Source organism: Sapajus apella, unplaced genomic scaffold (genome assembly GCF_009761245.1).
Source record: "Sapajus apella isolate SASKATOON/1434 unplaced genomic scaffold, GSC_monkey_1.0 scaffold65, whole genome shotgun sequence".
NCBI classification, from domain to species: Eukaryota; Metazoa; Chordata; class Mammalia; order Primates; family Cebidae; genus Sapajus; species Sapajus apella.
The window spans coordinates 3,411,346-3,429,970 of NW_022437005.1; the positions used below are offsets into that span (position 1 = coordinate 3,411,346).

At 42.0% G+C, this 18,625-nt stretch overlaps 1 protein-coding gene across 14 annotated transcripts in view; it reads right to left on the reverse strand.

Annotated features, from left to right (window-relative positions):
• Positions 1 to 18,625, reverse strand: part of KIF16B (kinesin family member 16B) — a 302,210-nt gene that overhangs the window by 237,458 nt on the left and 46,127 nt on the right. For 13 of the 14 annotated variants that reach the window (XR_004259830.1, XR_004259831.1, XM_032248035.1 and 10 more), the window contains exons 2-4: positions 15,243 to 15,312; positions 12,984 to 13,097; positions 2,424 to 2,540 (exon numbers count right to left, since the gene is read on the reverse strand). Coding sequence is in view for 12 of the 14 variants with exons in the window: in XM_032248035.1 (XP_032103926.1) it covers positions 2,424 to 2,540; positions 12,984 to 13,097; positions 15,243 to 15,312 (301 nt within the window). In the remaining 2 variants the exon portion in view is untranslated. The other variant, XM_032248028.1, reaches the window with a different exon arrangement.

Sequence of the window (18,625 nt, forward strand, 5' to 3'; positions counted from 1 at the left end):
AGCCCATGCCATGTGCCCCCTCCAGGACTGCTTCCTACTCTCTGAAATGAGATGATTGAGGCTTCTGATTTATACATGCTGGGACTCTGATAATATATAGTTATCAGTCTGTTAATTAAATCATGGCTTACGAACAAGGAAATTTAATCTCTAACTTTTAAAGACAGTGTATAAACTGTAGAATAAACATTAAAAATATATGCTCAAATGACCAAGGTAGGTAAAAAATATACACCAGGCAAAAAAAGAAGTATCAAGAAAAACTTAGTAATCCCCACAGCAGTTAATAATTGTCTTAAAAACTTAGATAACAGGACCACATTAAAACACATGCTGGCCAGTGCACTGGCTCACACCTGTAATCCCACCACTTTGGGAGGCCGAGGCGGGTGGATCACCTGAGGTCAGGAGTTTGAGACCAGACTGGCTAACATAGTGGAATCCTATCTCTACCAAAAATAGAAAAATTAGCCAGGCACGGTGGCTTATGCCTGTAATCCCAGCTATTTGACCCTGGGAGGCAGAGGCTGCAGTGAGCCAAGATCATACCACTGCATTCCAACCTGGGCAACAAGAGCAAAACTCCGTTTCAAAACAAAAACACATGGTATGTCCCTTGTTTGATATAGTAATCACTACCCTGGCCTTTTTTGATGAAAGATTTTAATACATCATATTATTTATACAATGTGGGTGTAATATTCAATAATATTCATGTTTCAGTCAGCCTTAAAAAGCTGATGAACCTCAGAATATAATAAAAATCAGGCAAAATGATCTTGTTAGGAAACCAAGATTTCAGAGCATCGATGCTTCTTCCCACGTTCCCTCCCTACCTTCACCCAACCCCACGCCCAAAAAACAAAAGAGAGCATGACTGTTTCAGAAATTGTTTTCTCTTTGTACCATTAAATCAGTACCAATTCTTAATGAGGAAAAATGCATCCTGCTTTAAAACGAACAAAAGATACCCAAGCAGCACTCAATTATAAGATCAGAGAAAAACACTTGTAACCTGTGAGCGCTTCACAAGTGTCTGACTTACATAGAATGGATACTAGGGAATCAACATAAAAATTTCACTTTTAGAAGTTTATTTTTTTCCAAAGGCGCAGTAGGAAAAGAGGAAGTGAGAAGTAATGATAAAAGGAAATGTGAAACTCTCAAAATTAGCTGTGTGTTCCTCTCATTTGTTTTTCCCTTTTCAGATTGAGGACTTGCCAAACAGCACTTACTGACTTCTTGTGTAAAGGAAAAGCCTGGATGTAAGCAGTGAGGTTACATGTCCTGAATAATTTATTCTGGAAAGATCTGTTCTCTAACACACAACCTCCATGAACCACCAAACCTTCAGCATTAAAGACACCACATGTGTGCCAGCAGGAAGCCCTCAGTCATATTCCACTAGTGTCTCTACATCTCGACCATGCCATAGGTTTGCCAGGCAATGAACAGAGCTTTCACTATGATATAAGAAAAAAAAAAACAGGTCAGGCGCGATGCCTCACGCCTGTAATCCCAGCACTTTGAGAGGCTGAGGCAGGAATATCATCTGAGGTCAGGAGTTTAAGACCAGCCCGGCCAACATGGTAAAATCCCGTCTCTACTAAAAATACAAAAATGAGCCAGGCATAGTGGTACACACCTGTAGTCCCAGCTACTCGGGAGGCTGAGGCAGGAGAATCACTTGAAACCAGGAGGTGGAGGTCGCAGTGAGCCGAGATCTCGCCACTGCACTCCAGCCTAGGTGACACAGTAAGACTCCATCTCAAAAAAAAAAAAAAAGGAAAACACAAGCATGATCTAAATCTGGAGAAAACACAGAACAAGGTAAAGTTCTTGCAATAATTCCTAGTTTTTGCTGTTCTGTATTTTGGGGGAAGTATAACATTAATATCAGTTAATTTACATAGCTTATAAAACTGCATAAGTGTGTTTATAAATATACAAACTCTATATAAAATATACAATTCTAACTTTTTAATGTATTTGCAGGATTTCTGTAGTACCTTTCCATCAAAGAGTAGGGGTTTTTTTTTATATCTTTTCTTGGGGAAAAATGTTTGGAATAATTTTAAAAAGAACAGACTTCAGTAATTTTATTCAAACTGTTGTGTTGGCAGAAAAGAAGAATAAATTACTTATGGGCCTAACACACTTTTTTTGATAAGATTATAAGGCCTTTAAAAACAGAAAATGAACTGGGAGTTGCATCCATTATTCATGCTTATATACTTAAAACTATTCCTAATTTAAAATCTCTCAAAGGAAATTCAGTCCAAGTTATTACTGAATTTTATCTTATTACTAAAGAATGATCAGAACACGAAAAGTCAGTAGACCAAATAGATAAAAGAGATAATTCTACCAGTCCCGAGAAAGATAATGAGAAATTTCCTTCCCACACAGTATAAACAACGTACAGAATTTCCCATCATAGTGTATGACTTTCCAGATCCAGTTTGCCCATATGCAAAGACACAAGCATTATAACCTTCAAATGCAGACTTCACGACATCTGTGCCGAGGGTTTTGAAAACCTGAAAACCAAAAAAAAAAAAAAACACACAAAAGATACAATTATCATAGATTTTAATAAAAGCCCTTTCGGTGTTAACAATGTTCTTGAATGCTACTTTCAGCTCTTAAGGATTAGACCATATAAATAAATCACTGCAGAACCATTCATAGCAAAATATGTATATACCACAGTCTTTAACCAAAAACAAACTTTTTATGCAAACAAAAAGCAGCCCCATCCTCTTTCCTACTTAAGTTTACCAAAAAATATCCTGAAGTATAAAAATGTAAACAAGGCAAAGTGATAATCATATTTAGAAGCAAAGCCTATTTTAAAGCATGATGATTAGCCATTTCGAATTATATAAATATACAAAGCTATTCATTCTATCAGAGCTTCCAGAAACAAAATATTCAAAACCTGAAGGTCACAGCAGCCAGAAATTACTGCCCAAGTCAAGCCAAATCAATGCCGTCATTTTAAGGGTCTAGCTATTCATCAAAATCAATCTCTGCAGGTGCTCATGGATGTGAGTGACAGGTGGGTGCAGATGAGGCTGGGGTGGCTGGGCTTCCCCATGTCAGTGTCCAGACACTTTTTCCTATTTGGACATTTGCCCAGGATGGAGAGGGCAGGGAGACAAGCTGTGTGGGGCTGGGGGGTGGGATTCACACCTACAATGGCCTGAATCCACATCCAATGTTCCACATAATTACAATGTGGATAGTGAAAGAAGGTGAAGTACAAATGCTTCACCCAGACAACTGATGGTAAATGAAGTAAATTAAGATTCAAAGTCTTCCTAGTTACAGCCAGCTGGAAAGAGACAACCAACGCTTTCATGTAGTCTCCTGTCCTCTCAGCCCAGCACACTAAGGACACACAAAGCATCTCCCTGCTTCAAGAGGTAAGCACAACAGCAGCTTAGGAGATGCCAAACAGGGAAGCTCGGTCAGCTTCAGGTGAAGGAGTCCTCTGCGGTGGACCATCCAAGGGTGGGCCTCAGCATCCAAGGTAGGGCCTCAGCATCCAAGGTAGAGCCTCAGCATCCAAGGTACGGCCTCAGCATCCAAGGCACTGCCTCAGCATCCAAGGTAGAGCCTCAGCATCCTATAGAAGCATGCAGTCTGAGTGACACCACATCAGCCAACTCATGGGACCCAGACGGATCAACCAAAAAAGTCATCTCCAGCTACTGCCAAACCAAGAGCAGCAGGTCTCAAACTTTGCAGCATATTACATCACTTGAGAAGCTTTGAAAAGTCCAATGGCCAGGCCAGTAACTCAGCCCAATTAAATATGAATCTAAGGAGGTGTGAACCTAGGAATCCACATTCTTCAAAACTTCCTATGTGATTACAAAGCATGGCAACATTTGAGCAGCAACCCAGAGCACTCACATCTGCCATCAGCACAGGCAGTACAGGGACCCTGCGGGGAAGCCAGGTTCCCATTAGGATGTGCCCATGGCCCACATCAGTGAGGACATATGGAGACAACTCCCCTTGGCCATAATACCCACACCCTGGACAGGGCCGATCAACCTGGCCACCTCCATCTCAGCTCCACCTCACCCATCCCTGCTGATAACACGGCCTGCCATCCAAGGACAAGATGAAAATACAGCTAACTGGACAACTGGACCTCAGCTGTCTTCGGATGCCAATTTCCCACTGTCTCCTACAGACTTTGTTTGCTCAGTCTCCTTAGTAAAAGATTTCAATAAACTGTCATTTCAATTGAGTCACTTCCACAAGTTGCCAGTCTCACTCATTCTGAGTTAATTCTTAACCATTTCAGCTTTAGGAGTTGATAGTTTTCTATCCTGTTCTCAAATTCTGATGACTTACTCAAGTCTCAACCACAATGGCAGCTCACACTCACTCAGCTCTTTACAACCCCTTTTGTGTGCTCATGTATAATTCTCATCAGAACACTACAGGGTGAGTAGTGAGTGGTGTTTCAACACCCATTTTTCAGATGAGGAAGCTGAAGCGGGAGAGGTCAGGTAACTAGACACACACCAGGGAGTGCCAGAGCTGGGACTCCACCCAGGCCTTTCTTTTCACTGAGATGTGTCCTCTTTCCACACCCTCTAAATCAACAACCAGGTCCTAATCCTACGTGGAAGGGCCCCTCCCCAAACTTCTCTTAAGAAGCAAAAGTCAGGAACCCCAGGGACACTCAGGACTCCAGATCACCAGTTGGAGGTTCATTTTCACCATTGTATATAGAATGTGAATAAAAACTAAATATTTTCCCAATTGTCTCAGATTAAACAAAACACAAAAGGCAAATATCATTTTTATGAATTCACTGGTAAGGAAAAAAGTCTTCTAAAAACTTCTCAAAGAATAAAGAAGGATCTTTTCTCAGAGTTTGGCCTGGGGCTAAACCAAAGTCATGGAAAATATCACATTTAAACCAAACCCAAAGGTTTTCAGAATAAAATTATTCCCTAGGGTTAAAATCTATGCCTACCATTTTGCTATTACTTCATTGCCCAGAAAGTTAGCCCAGGCAGTTTTCCGATTCAAGGGCTCAGGGCAGTCTGGGGCCAGAAGCCATGACTGCAAAGAGATCTAGAAAATCCAGGTCTGGAGGCGCAGACACCCTGGCCTGGCTCAGTCTCAGACTCACTTTCAGTGAGTCTCAAATAGCCCACCCAATCTTGGCACTATGGCCTGGAAAAGCAGCCTGCATTACCCATATCTCTCCAGGTCTCTTGGCCAGGAAACGGAGTTACCCTCATCACAGCTCCCACAGAGGATGCACTGAGCACAGCCCCCATAACCAAGGCGGGAAGAGAGGCCTGCCTTATGAGACTGACGACTGCTCTTCCCCGCTGGCGTCAGAGCCTGCCAGGCCTGGTGACCTGAAATCCACCTTGCTGCCTGTCAGAGCACAGACTTGAAAGCTGATTTCGGGAGTAATCCAAGGCATCACTAGGGCGTCACTTGAGGGGAGCTGCCCAAAAGAGGGCACTGTTAAAACAAAGAAACAAAGACTCTCATCTAGCTTGTCAACTGGGAGATGTTAGGTTTCAAGTTTCTCCTGGGTTGAATTAAGAGACAGGTTGTAGCCAGGCGCGGTGGCTCACGCCTGTAATCCCAGCACTTTGGGAGGCTGAGGCAGGTGGATCACGGGGTCAAGAGATCGAGACTATCCTGGTCAACATGGTGAAACCCCATCTTTACTAAAAAAATACAAAAATTAGCTGTGCATGGTGGCACAGCCTGTAGTCCCAGCTACTGGGGAGGCTGAGGCAGGAGAATTGCTTGAACCCAGGAGGCGGACGTTGCGGTGAGCCGAGGTTGCACCATTGCACCCCAGCCTGGGTAACAAGAGAGAAACTCCATCTCAAAAAAAAGAAACAGGTTGTGAGACATCAAAGCCTCCCTTTGGAGTTTTGAAGAACCATTAAGAAAATTAGACCTTGTTTAATGGTCTTTAACTTACATGACTGTAGATTTAAGTTGCTCATTGATTTTTTTTCTAATTCTAAAATTAATTTGAAAGGAAAAAATATTAACGGTCACCTTACTTGGTATTTTTTCAAGGTTAAGGGAAACTTAAACTATAGTAGTAGACATGCTCTATCTTCTCAATATGCCTTTACATTCAAATCACCCACTCTCTCTCTCTCTCTCTCTCTCTCTCTCTCTCTCACACACACACACACACACACACACACCATGCTACACTCACATCTTCCCCTATTTATAGCAGGGATGTGACCTGCCAGCTACTTTCTGTGCCTGAAACAGCAGCATGAAAATTTAGTAAATATTCAATATTAACGCCCTTTTCAGTAACAACCAGTATTAAAATCAGGGATGAGGGAAGATCGCCCCTTTAACAGAGTATTTTTAAAACAGCTATTTCCCTATCTCTCTGTCGGTTTTAACACATGGATCTCCTAGATTGTTGTGTTTACTAAAATAGCTCAAGCTTTTCCAGTGTTGTATTGGAACGGAGTGACCTCAGGTTAATTGTATAGAGTTACAGACCCCAAAGCACCTTAGCAGACATGCTGCACATACACCTGAAGCGTTAAAGTTCCCTTTATCGGTTGAGAGCTTTTCAGAATCTAAAATTATTTTTTAATCCTGGGCACTTATTTTTAACTTCCAAAAGAGCTAAACTTGTTACTGTATCCTGATCTTGAGTCTTTAGAACCTAAGAAATGTCATCTGCTCCCATAAATTAACCATCATCTGTAAACACATTCATTCAGTCAGCAAACATCTACTGAGCATCTCCAGGGTGCCAGACCTTGCTGTCATGCAGCTCTACTTTATCCCTACACTTTCCTTCAGCACAACCCTCTGTCCCCAGAAGCCCCCAAATCCAGCTTAAATGGAGAAAATCTAGCAGTTCATTAGGTAAGTTAGAAGTAAAGATCTCCAAGGTTCTTCAAGAGTCCTTTGTTGAAGACATTCTGGAGGTGGCCACAATGAACTGGCTTTACTCTTAACAAATTCCCTCAAACCTGCCACTTCCTACTAATTCCTATATTAAAGCCAAAATCTGGATTCCAATATCTATAACATTCTATTCCTAGCCAGGCACAGTGGCTCACACCTATAATCCCAACATTTTGGGAAGTCAAGGCAGGCGGATCATTTGAGACCAGGAGTTCGAGACCAACCTGGCCAACATGGTGAAACCCTGTCTCTACTAAAAATACAAAAATTAGCTGGGTGTGGAAGTGTGTACCTGTAATCCCAGCTACTCAGAAGGCTGAGGCATGAGAACTGCTGGAACCCAGGAGGTAGAGGTTGCAGTGAGGCAAGATCCCACCACTGCACTCCAGCCCGAGCAACAGAGTGAAACACTGTCTCAAAAACAAACAAAAACAAACAAAAAAAAATTATATTCCTCACCAGATTCCTAGCTACCAATGCTGACTAATCTAGTCACTTTGACAGCAACGTCATCTTCATTCACTCATTCACTCTTTATTTGCTCAGCAGGGGTCCCGATCCATCTGTCACCTAGAACACGCCACTCCTTCTCATCCACATCCTTAAGACCTTACAGCGGCATCTCCGGCACCCGGTACAACAGTCCCATGGCCCAACTCTGCTACTATTAAAAGTCAATTAGGTCTACAAACCTGAGCAAGTTCCTTAAACTTACTGAGTCTCTTCAACAAAGAAAAATAGAGTTAAATTTTAACATATTTGATTCCTGTGAGGAATGAACAAGATAGTACATATGAACACCAAGCAGAGTTTCTGACACCAAGGGAAGCTCAACCGACATCAGTTTATCTTTCCTTTTCCAGGCCCTCTTTCAGACCAGACACCACCTCTCTCTCTCCCATTCCCATCACTGCCATCCCTTCCTATTTTCCCTAATTTTTTAAGACACAGCGCCTTGCTATGTTGCCCAGACTGGAATTGTCCTGGCTTCAAGCAATCCTCCCGCCTCAGCTCCCCACGTAGCACTACAAGTGTGCAACACTGCGCCAAGCTCCTATTTTTCCCAGATGTTTGATTCAGTATCTTCTGCATAGTGGCTCCAGTCCTTCACCTTTACCATTCACATGTCTCAGAACGCCAACTTCCTCCACAAACCACTTACAAATGGACTACGTTTCTCAAACGTTACAGTGCACACAGATCACTGGGGATCTTGCTAAAAGAAAATGCAGAGCTGATTCGGTAGGTCTTGGAATACTTCCTGAGATTTCACATTTCTAACAAGTTCCCAGGCAGTATTGATGATTCGGATGCATGGTAACATTTCAAGCTGCAAGAAACAAGTACTTTTGGTGGCTGGCAAGATGACCAAAGAGGAACCGCTCCAGTCTGCAGCTCCCAGCGAGATCAATGCAGAAAGTGAGTGATCTCTGCATTTCCAACTGAGGTACCCAGCTCATCTCACTGGGACTGGTTAGACAGGGGGTGTAGGCCACAGAGGGCGAGCAGAAGCAGGGTGGGGTGTCAGCTCACCCAAGAAATACAAGGGGTCGGGGAACTCCTGCCCCTAGCCAAGGAAAGCTATGAGGCACTGTGCTGTGAGGAACGGTGCACTCCAGCCCAGATACTACCACTTTTCCAACAGTCACGGCAACCACAAACCAGGAGATTCCTTCGGGTACCTATGCCACCAGAGCCCTAGGTTTTAAGCACAAAGCTGCGCAGCCATTTGGGCAGACACCGAGCTAGCTGCAGGAGTTGTTTTTCATACCCCAGTGGTGCCTGGAACACCAGCAAAACAGAACCGTTCGCTCCCCTGGAAAGGGGCTGAAGGCAGGGAGCCAAGTGGTCTAGCTCAACAGATCCCACCCACACAGAGCCCAACAAGCTAAGATCCACTGGCTTCAAATTCTCAATGCCAGCACAGCAGTCTGAAGTCAACCTGGGACGATCGAGCTTGACTGGGGGAGGGGCGTCCACCATTACTGAGGGCTGAGTAGGAGGTTTTGCCCTCACACAGTAAACAAAGCCATGGGGAAGTCTGAACTGGGCAGAGCCCAACTCAGTTCAGCAAAGCCAGTGTAGCCAGACTGCCTCTCTAGATTCCTCCTCTCTGGGCAGGACATCTCTGAAAGAAAGGCAGCAGCCCCAGTCAGGGGCTTATAGATAAAACATCTCCCTGGGACAGAGCACTTGGGGGAAGGGACAGCTGTGGACGCAGCTTCAGTAGACTTAAACATTCCTACCTGCCAGCTCTGAAGAAAGCAGCAGATCTCCCAGCACAACACCTGAGCACTGCTAAAGGATAGGACTGTCTCCTCAAGTGGGCCCTGACCCCCGTACCTCCTGACTGGGAGACATCTCCCAGCAGGGTCAACAGACACCTCACACAGGACAGCTCTGGCTGACATCTGGCAGGTGCCCCTTTGGGATGAAGCTTCCAGAGGAAGGAAGAGGCAGCAATCTTTGCTGTTCTGAAGCCACTGCTGGTGATACCCAGACAAACAGGGTCTGGAGTGCATCTCCAGCAAACTCCAGCAGACCTGCAGCAGAGGAGCCTGACTGTTAGAAGGAAAATCAACAAACAGAAAGAAATAGCATCAACATCAACAAAAAGGACATCCACACAGAAACCCCACTCAAATATCACCAACATCGAAAACCAAAGGTAGGTAAATCCATGAAGATTATGAAAAACCAGCAAAAAAAAGGCTGAAAACTCTGAAAACCAGAACACCAATTCTCCTCCAAAGGATCACAACTCCTTACCAGCAAGGGTACAAAACTAGACATAGAATGAGTTTGACGAATTGACAGAAGTAGCCTTCAGAAGGTGGGTAATAACAAACTCTTCAGAGCTAAAGCAACATGTTCTAACACAATGCAAGGAAGCTAAGAAACTCAAAAAAACGGTTAGAGGAATTTCTAACTAGAATAAAGAGTTTAGAGAAGAACATAAATGACCTGATGGAGCTGAAAAACACAGCACGAGAACTTCGTGATGCGTACCCAAGTGTCAACAGCCTAATTGATCCAGAAGAACGGATATAAGAGACTAAAGATCAACTTAATGAAATAAAGTGAGAAGACGAGATTAGAGAAAAAAGAATTTAAAAAAATGAACAAAGCCTCCAAGAAATACGGGACTACGTGAAAAGACAAACCTATGTTTGATTGGTGTACCTGAAAGTGACGGGGAGAAGAGACCCAAGTTGGAAAACACTCTTCAGGATATTATGCAGGAAAGCTTCCCCAACCTAGCAAGACAGGCCAACATTCAAATTCAGGAAATACAGAGAAATACCACAAAGATACTGCTTGAGAAGAGCAACCCCAAGCCACATAATCATCAGAGTCACCAAGGCCGAAATGAAGGAAAAAATGTTAAGGGCTGCCAGAGAGAAAGGTCAGGTTACCCGCAAAGGGAAGCCCATCAGACTAACAGCGGATCAGAAGCCCTACAAGCCAGAGGAGAGTGGGGGCCAATATTCAACATTCTTAAAGAATTTTCAATCCAGAATTTCATATCTAGCCAAACTAAGCTCCATAAGTGAAGGAGAAATAAAATCCTTTCAGACAAGCAAATGCTGAGAGATTTTGTCACCACCAGACCTACCTTACAAGGGCTCCTAGGGTAAGCACTAAATAAGGAAAAGAAAAATTGGTACCAGCCACTGCAAAAACATACCAAATTGTGAAGACCATCAACACTATAAGGAAACTGCATCAACTAACAGGCAGAATAACTAGCTAATATCATAATGACAGGATCAAATTAACACATAACAATATTAACCTTAAATGTAAATGGACTAAATGCACCCATGAAAAGAAACGGACTGGCAGATTGGATAAACAGTCATGACCCATCGGTGTGCTATATTCAGGAGACCCATCTCACATGCAAAGACACACATAGGCTCAAAATAAAGGGATGGAGGAATGTTTACCAAGCACATCCAAAGCAAAAAGAAGCAGGGGTTGCAATCCTAGTCTCTGATAAAACAGACTTTAAACCAACAAAGATCAAAGAAGCCAAAAAAGGGCATTACGTAATGGTAAAGGGATTAATGCAACAAGAAGAGCTAACTATCCTAAATATATATGCCCCCAGTATAGGAACACCCAGATTCATAAAGCAAGTTCTTAAGAGACCTATAAAGAGAGACTTCAACACAATAAGAGGGAGACTTTAACACCCCACTGTCAATAGTAGACAGATCAACAAGACAAAAAATTAACAAGGATATTGGGGACTTCAACTCAGCTCTGGACCAAGTGGACTTAATAGACATCTATAGAACTCTCCACCCCAAATCAACAGAATATACATTCTTCTCAGCACCACATCTTACTTATTCAAAAATTGACCACATAATTGGAAGTAAATCACTCCTCAGCAAATGCAAAACAACAAAAATCATAACAACAGTTTCTCAGACCACAGTGCTATCCAATTAGAACTCAGGATTAAGAAACTCACTCAAAACCGCACAACTACATGGAAACTGAACATCCTGCTCCGAAATGACTACCAGGTAAATAAAGAAATTAAGGCAGAAATAAATAAGTTCTTTTTATACCACAGAAATACAAACTACCATCAGAGAATACTATAAACACCTCTATGCAAATAAACTAGAAAATCTAGAAGAAATGGATAAATTCCTGGACACAGACATGCTCTCAAAAATTACCAGGAAGAAGCTGAAACCCTGACTAGACCAATAACAAGTTCTGAAATTGAGGTAGTAATTATTAGCCTACCAATCAAAAAAAGCCTAGGACCAGATGGAGCCACAGCTGAATTCTACCAGAGGTACAAGGAGAAGCTGGTACCATTCCTTTTGAAACTATTCCAAACAACAGAGAAAGAGGGACTCCTCCCTAACTCATTTTATGAGGCCAGCATCATCCTGATAACAAAGCCTGGCAGAGACACAACAAAAAAAGAAAATTTCAGGACAATATCCCTGATGTACATCGATGTGAAAATTGCCATAAAATACTGGCAAAACAAATCCAGCAGCACATCAAAAAGCTTATCCGCCACAATCAAGACGGCTTCATCCCTGGGATGGAAGTCTGGTTTAACATATGCAAATCAATAAACGTAATCCATCACATAAACAGAATCAATGACAAAAATCACAGGTTATCTCAATAGATGCAGAAAAGGCCTTCAATAACATTCAACACCCTTTCATGCTAAAAACTCTCAATAAACTAGTTACTGATGAAACCTATCTCAAAATAATAAGAGCTATTTAGGACAAACCCACAGCCAATATCATACTGAATGCGCAAAAGCAGGAAATATTCCCTTTGAAAACTGTCACAAGACAAGCTTGCTCAAATACCAAGCTTTTCCCCACCCAGAGAAATAAACTTGTCCCTCTGCTCCCCTAAAATGTTAACATCAGGGATGTGACAAGCTTCTGGGGCCACCTTTGTGTCTATTCTTACCTGTCCACTTTGTCTACACTTTAGCCCTTAAAAGCCTACAGGCCAGATTTCTTGAATAAATTTCAGCATCATTCTAGATTCTAGAAAGATTCTGAATGACACCTTCTTTCTTTCTAGAATCCACTCTAATACCTGTAACGATCCACACAAGCTGGGAACACAGGACTTGAGTTTAAGGTTCACTCCTAAACCTCCACACTGAATAGCACTCAAGGTTAAGTGGCTTCTTTACTGGGCTTAGCAGCATACACATGTTCCCCTAGAAATGCTTTATAGGTAGAAATCCTTCTAAACAGAGTCCAAGTCCAAGTTTTGAAACAAATTAAAAATTATAATCATCATGCTCAGAGGTGAAAAAAAAAATCAACCTTTTGAGAACTGGATTCTTCTCAGGCTTAAATAAATACTCCTATGTAACAACCAGAAAGGTAAGTTAGCAAAGGCTATTTTATATAAAAATTACATTCAGAAAGAAATTAACAAGATATTTGAAAGTATTTTAGGGTAGGCATGTTTTTCTCAATGTGAAAATAAATCAACATAAATATTTTCAAAATATCATATCATACCATTTCTTGTGAAACATAATCTGGGCTTTTTGTATCAGCAGAATAAAAAGAAAAGTCATAGGTGAAGGTCTTGGTCCGTTCTCTTCCTGAATCCCCAGTGCCTCCTTCTGGTATCTAGAAAGAAATGATTAGGATGATGATGATAAACGTAAAGAGCACAGCCATTTGACCCAAATTTCCACATTTATACCGTGACTAAAAACCATTTCATTCCTGCTGGCTTCTCTAAAAAATAAATAAATAAAATCTAAATATAAACTAAACTCCTTGCAGCAATCTAAGTTCTCTGTGATATAACCCAAGAATACCATCCTGGCCTTTTTTTTTAAAATCACGATAAACTGCTAAGAACCCAACACTCCAGCCAGACTCCACTTTTCCAGCTTCAATGATTTCCATTTACTATTCCCTCCACCTAAATCCACCAGAGCTGGGCTTTGCACAACTACAAACGTGTAATTCACATAGATCATGAGGAGACTGGCACCTTCCAGAGCTGTAAGATTTGGTGGTCTCATTGAAAATTCCATGTCAGATGTCTCCTCTTTCATGACACTTATTTTGGGCACTCCATGTAGCAGTAATTTCTCCTATCTCTGACAGCCTAGACTCTTCCAGGACACATCATGTCGTAAGTTTATTGCAGATGTTTGCATATATCTAGTCCCCCCTGCTATATGCTTAAAGTGCACCCCAAAACCATGTTTAAAACTCATTTATATGCTCCCAAAGCCTATTTATTGGACATATGCTGAATAACTTCAACGAGCACCATATTTTCCACACGTTTCACATATTTAAGAAAAAATTGTTATGATTCTTATGAAAACACTAAAAGTTTGGGCATCTCTTCTGGTTAGTCAAACACCAGATGATAAAATGTTTATAAAACTCAAGAAGCAACAAAGTAATCAAGGAAAACAGATTCCATAATGCACAAAGAAAGGAGAATCATCCAAGGTCAGGGGACCTTTACCAAAGCACTGTGAGCGTATAAAGAAGCATGAAGGAAAGACAAGGTAATTACCAGCAGGGAATGGACAAGTGACAACTGAATAGAAACATGAGAAGATGCGAGAGGTCCAAGGAAGGGAAAGCAGCACAGTGCAGGCCAGACAGAGCTGGAATGCACAAGGGTTGTGCTAAGCAGAGAAAGAAAGGCCTCCAGTGGGGAATGCGTCAGGCAAAGAGAACACCAGCGTCTCAACAGAGGAAATCAAATGATCCAGAGGCTGCTCAGTTGGAAGATGGGAGCATTTCCCAGCTTCTATCATTGGAGATCAATTTGTACCACTTCAAAATTGGATCTCAAAGTACCCAGTCCTTTGAGCCACAAATTAATAGAAATCCGCTCCTCAGATGTGAACAGGAGTGGATCTGACTTGACCCTGGAGAGTCATGTCTCAGAAACCCAGACCTAAAAGTTAATGACAAATATCGAAGGAGAAAGGCACTAAACCCATAAAGTACTTGATTTCTTTCTTTTATTTGAGATAGAGTCTTGCTCTATTGCCCAGGCTGGAGTGCAGTGGCACAAACAGGGCTCACTGCGGCCTTGATTTCCTGGGCTCAAGTGATCCTCCCACCTCAGCCTCCTGAGTAGCTAGGACCACGTGTGTGCCACAGAGCCCAGCTATAATTTCTTTTAACATTAATTTTATAGCCCTGTTTCCCACCTCAGTAAAAAGCATTCTGTGTCCTTTAAAAATTTCCTAACTAAATAAGCAAACAGGATATTTTAAGTGCCAAAGGAGAAAACTGCCATCTTGGAAAAAAAATTTCTTAACTTTTTTCCAGAAAAGAAATTTGATGATTTTTTAAAAATCTTTCCTCTCCTGAGTTTTGTATAATAAATACCAGCTCTTCTTCAAAGATTAGCAAGCATAATCATTTTCATTAAAAATGGGAAAAATCTAGTGCCAAAGCATATTTAATGTTCACAGAACACAGTCGATTGCCAGGCTAAGTCTCCACCACAAGGACACAGGATGAAAATGCCCTCGTCTGGCATAGACTCAGGAGCTTCTAGACCAGAGCAACAGCTTGGATTTGATTTCTAGATCAAATAAAACCAGAAATGGGAAAGGAAACAGGATCAATTCTTCTGCTTCAAGACTGAGCCGAAGCCAAGGGCAAGCTGACTGCACTGGAAATGAGGGTGTGGGAAGAGCAGACAGGCTTTATTTACGCGTAAGTCATCCACACAGTAAAGCGCACATGCGGCTCTCGGAACTGAAGCCAGACCAGGTCACTACTTGCCTTTAAGTTTGTGATTGTTGTTTTGCTTTTCTCCATCTGAATAATGAACTTGGCCTCCAAGTCCTTTTCCCTGAAACACAAATAATTCAGGACTGGTTAGAAGAGAAATGATTATTAAAACAAAACTAAATTAAGCCCATTTGTTTTATCTACTTTTTACATATAGGAGTTTATTTTTAAATGGCATGTAAGGAGCCACCCCTGATAGCACTCCTCTCAAATCCTTACGAATATAAACATGAAGACACGCAAAATGATGCCACCATCAACCATTACGACTGATACACAGCGTGTTGTTAAAACCTGAAACAATTTCCAACTGTAAGCCAAAAGAAGAGTGAATGAAGTAACAGACACCACAAAGGGCTAAGACTCACTGAAAAAGACAGCCCCACTCACTTTGTTACAAAGAGAAAGACACCTTAGCTCTCTACAAGATGAAAACCAAAAAAAAAAAAAAAAAAACTGAGAGTGGTTACAAGCAGGTGCTGCTTCCAGAACAGCCAGGGCACTGTTCCCTCCTCCAGCCTTCTTTCTACAGCTGTTCAGAAACTGCATTTCTCAGAAAACAGCAGCACAGGGGAACTCCTGAGGAGTACAGATCCCTAGAATAAATGACCATACATTTACCCAATGGAGTGTGACGCCATTGAACAAGGAATGAGGAAGACGTCTATATGCTGTTATGGCGTGGCCACTGGGATATACTGTTCAGTGGAGATAAAAGATGGAGAAAAGGTATGTAGAAAGATACAAGTTATATTTAAAAACCTATGTATTTTTCAAAAGGCTACCTAGGAGAAAAAGGGAAATTGAGAATAAAGATTTGGCACGGACAAGGAAAGTGAACAGGATAGAAGCTACATTTCTGCAAATATACCTTGATCTGAAGGTCTTTAGAATGATAAAAATAATTTATGCAAAAATAAAATAAAAATTAAAAAAAAATAAAATAACGACGGGGCACAATGGCTCACGCCTGTAATCCCAGCACTTTGGGAGGCGGAGAAGGACAGACCATGAGGTCAGGAGTTTAAGACCAGTCTGGCCAATATGGTAAAACCCCGTCTCTACTAAAAAATATAAAATATTAGCAAAATTAGCTGGGCGTAGTGGCGCATGCCTGTTGTCTCAGTTACTCTGGAGGCTGAGGCAGAAGAATTGCTTGAACCCGGGAGGCGGAGGTTGCAGTGAGCCGAGATCCATGCCACTGCACTCCAGCCTGGGTGACAGAGTGAGACTCCATCTTAAAAATAAATAGATAAATAAATAAACAAACAAATAACAAGCTAAAATTCAAAAGTAAGTTGAAGCAAATGAATCTAGTTATGTACCACAAAGTGACAAACTATTCCAATTATGACTCTATAGAGGAATTTGACTGTATATTGTAATGAGATATATCCTAAAAGAAAAAGAACTACAAAGAAATCTTAAACCATTTGTAGTAATCATATTTTGGGTGGTAATGTAAGTGTCATTATTCTGAGATTTCTGTCTGTGTACTGTGGGACATTACAGGAGTAATTAATCATGCCGGTGCCCCAGAGAACCAAAGTTTTTGAAGTGGTTGAACAAGATACAAACACAAGTTTGATGAGGTGAAGTAAAACCTGTAGTCCTAGCCGGGTGTGGTGGCTCACGCCTGTAATCCCAGAGCTTTGGGAGGCTGAGGCAAGCGAATCACAAGGTCAAGCGATCGAGACCATCCTAGCCAACTTAGTGAAACCCCATCTCTACTAAAAATACAAAAATTAGCTGGAAGTGGTGGCATGCGCCTGTATTCCCAGCTACTTGGGAGGCTGAGGCAGAAGAATCGCTTAAACCCAGGAGACAAGGTTGCCGTGAGCACCAAGATCACGCCACTGAACTCCAGCCTGGTGATGGAGAGAGACTTGGTCTCAAAAGAAAAAAAAAAAAAAAAAAAAAACTGTAGTCCTGAATCTAACTGAAAGGAGTAGCAGAAACTTCACCTTTCATATGAAATTAAACAAACAACAAAAAACTCCCGTGCTTTGTCCATTGAAAAGTCCTAGAATCTTACGCTCAAATTATAGCCTATAAATGCCATTTTCCACTAAAATAAGTCAGGGTTCCTTGAATAAATGACTTAATTCAAATACTGAACCATCTCCTCACACAATAAAGCAGGAATGCTAACACAGGTCACTAGGGCTGTGGCGGGCACCCTGTAACACAGCTCCCATTGATTGCCTGGCACTCACACCCTGGCATGTGCCATCCCTGACCTTGAGTGGGGCTGGACCTAGTGAGTCACTTCTAATGACTAGAGCACAAACACACCCAAGTGATGGTCTGTCACTTCCCAGGCAGACTTTCAAGACTATGACTTCTATCTTGCTGGATCTCTCTCTCGTGCCTTCTCTCTTACAGCCCTGGCAGTGAGAAAAGCCAGGGACCACAGAGTGAGGAAACCTGTGGACAGAGCCAGCCAGCAGGAAACAGGGGCCTCCCAGCAACATGCCAGACAGCCTGGCAGGGCACCCTCCTCAAACCCACACTGGGACATGACGATGGGAGATGATGACTGGGCAGCCGGCCAGCCAGCTGGCACCCTGACAGCAGCCCTAGCGGGGAGCCCGAGTCACAGGACCCAGCTAAACCCCACCCAGATTCCTGACCCACAGAAACTCTGAGATAATACAAGCTGTGTTTATTTTGTTGTTGTTTGGTTTTTTTGAGACAGAGTTTTGCTCCTGTCACCCAGGCTGGAGTGCAGTGGTGTGATCTGAGCTCACTGCAACCTCCACCTCCTAGGCTCAAGCGATTCTCCTGCCTTAACCTCCCAAGTGGCTGTGACTACAGTCATACACCACTGTGCCTGCCTATTTTTGTATTTTTTTGTAGACATGAGGTTTGGCTGTGTTGCTCAGGCTGGTCTCAAACTTCTGAGATCAAGCGATCCACCCACCTCAGTCTCCCAAAGTGCTGGGATTACAGGTGTGAGCGACCATGTTTGGTCAATACATATTGTTTTAAGCCCCTACGTTTTGGGGTAATTTGTTACATACTAAGAAAAAACTAATATAAGGACACTGTCAAAAGGACTCAGGAACCAACTTGCATACATTCCTGCTGCCCAAAGTTGAGAAATCTGGGCAGCAAAAAGATAAGAAACCAACTGAAATACATAGAATATATTTAAACACATAAAACTCATAACTTAAAAATAAAAACTTAATGGTCCCCTCTCAAGGATCAAAGGATCTGTCTCATTATTTTGAAAACTGTCAAGTAAACAGAAAGAATCAAGCATTTATCTTGCATTTCCAAAACTGTACTTCAAGTAATCAAAGAACAGTGAAAGAAAGCTTCTCTTTTAGAGATATTCCAGCTAAAAAAATAAAGAAGAAATGACAGAA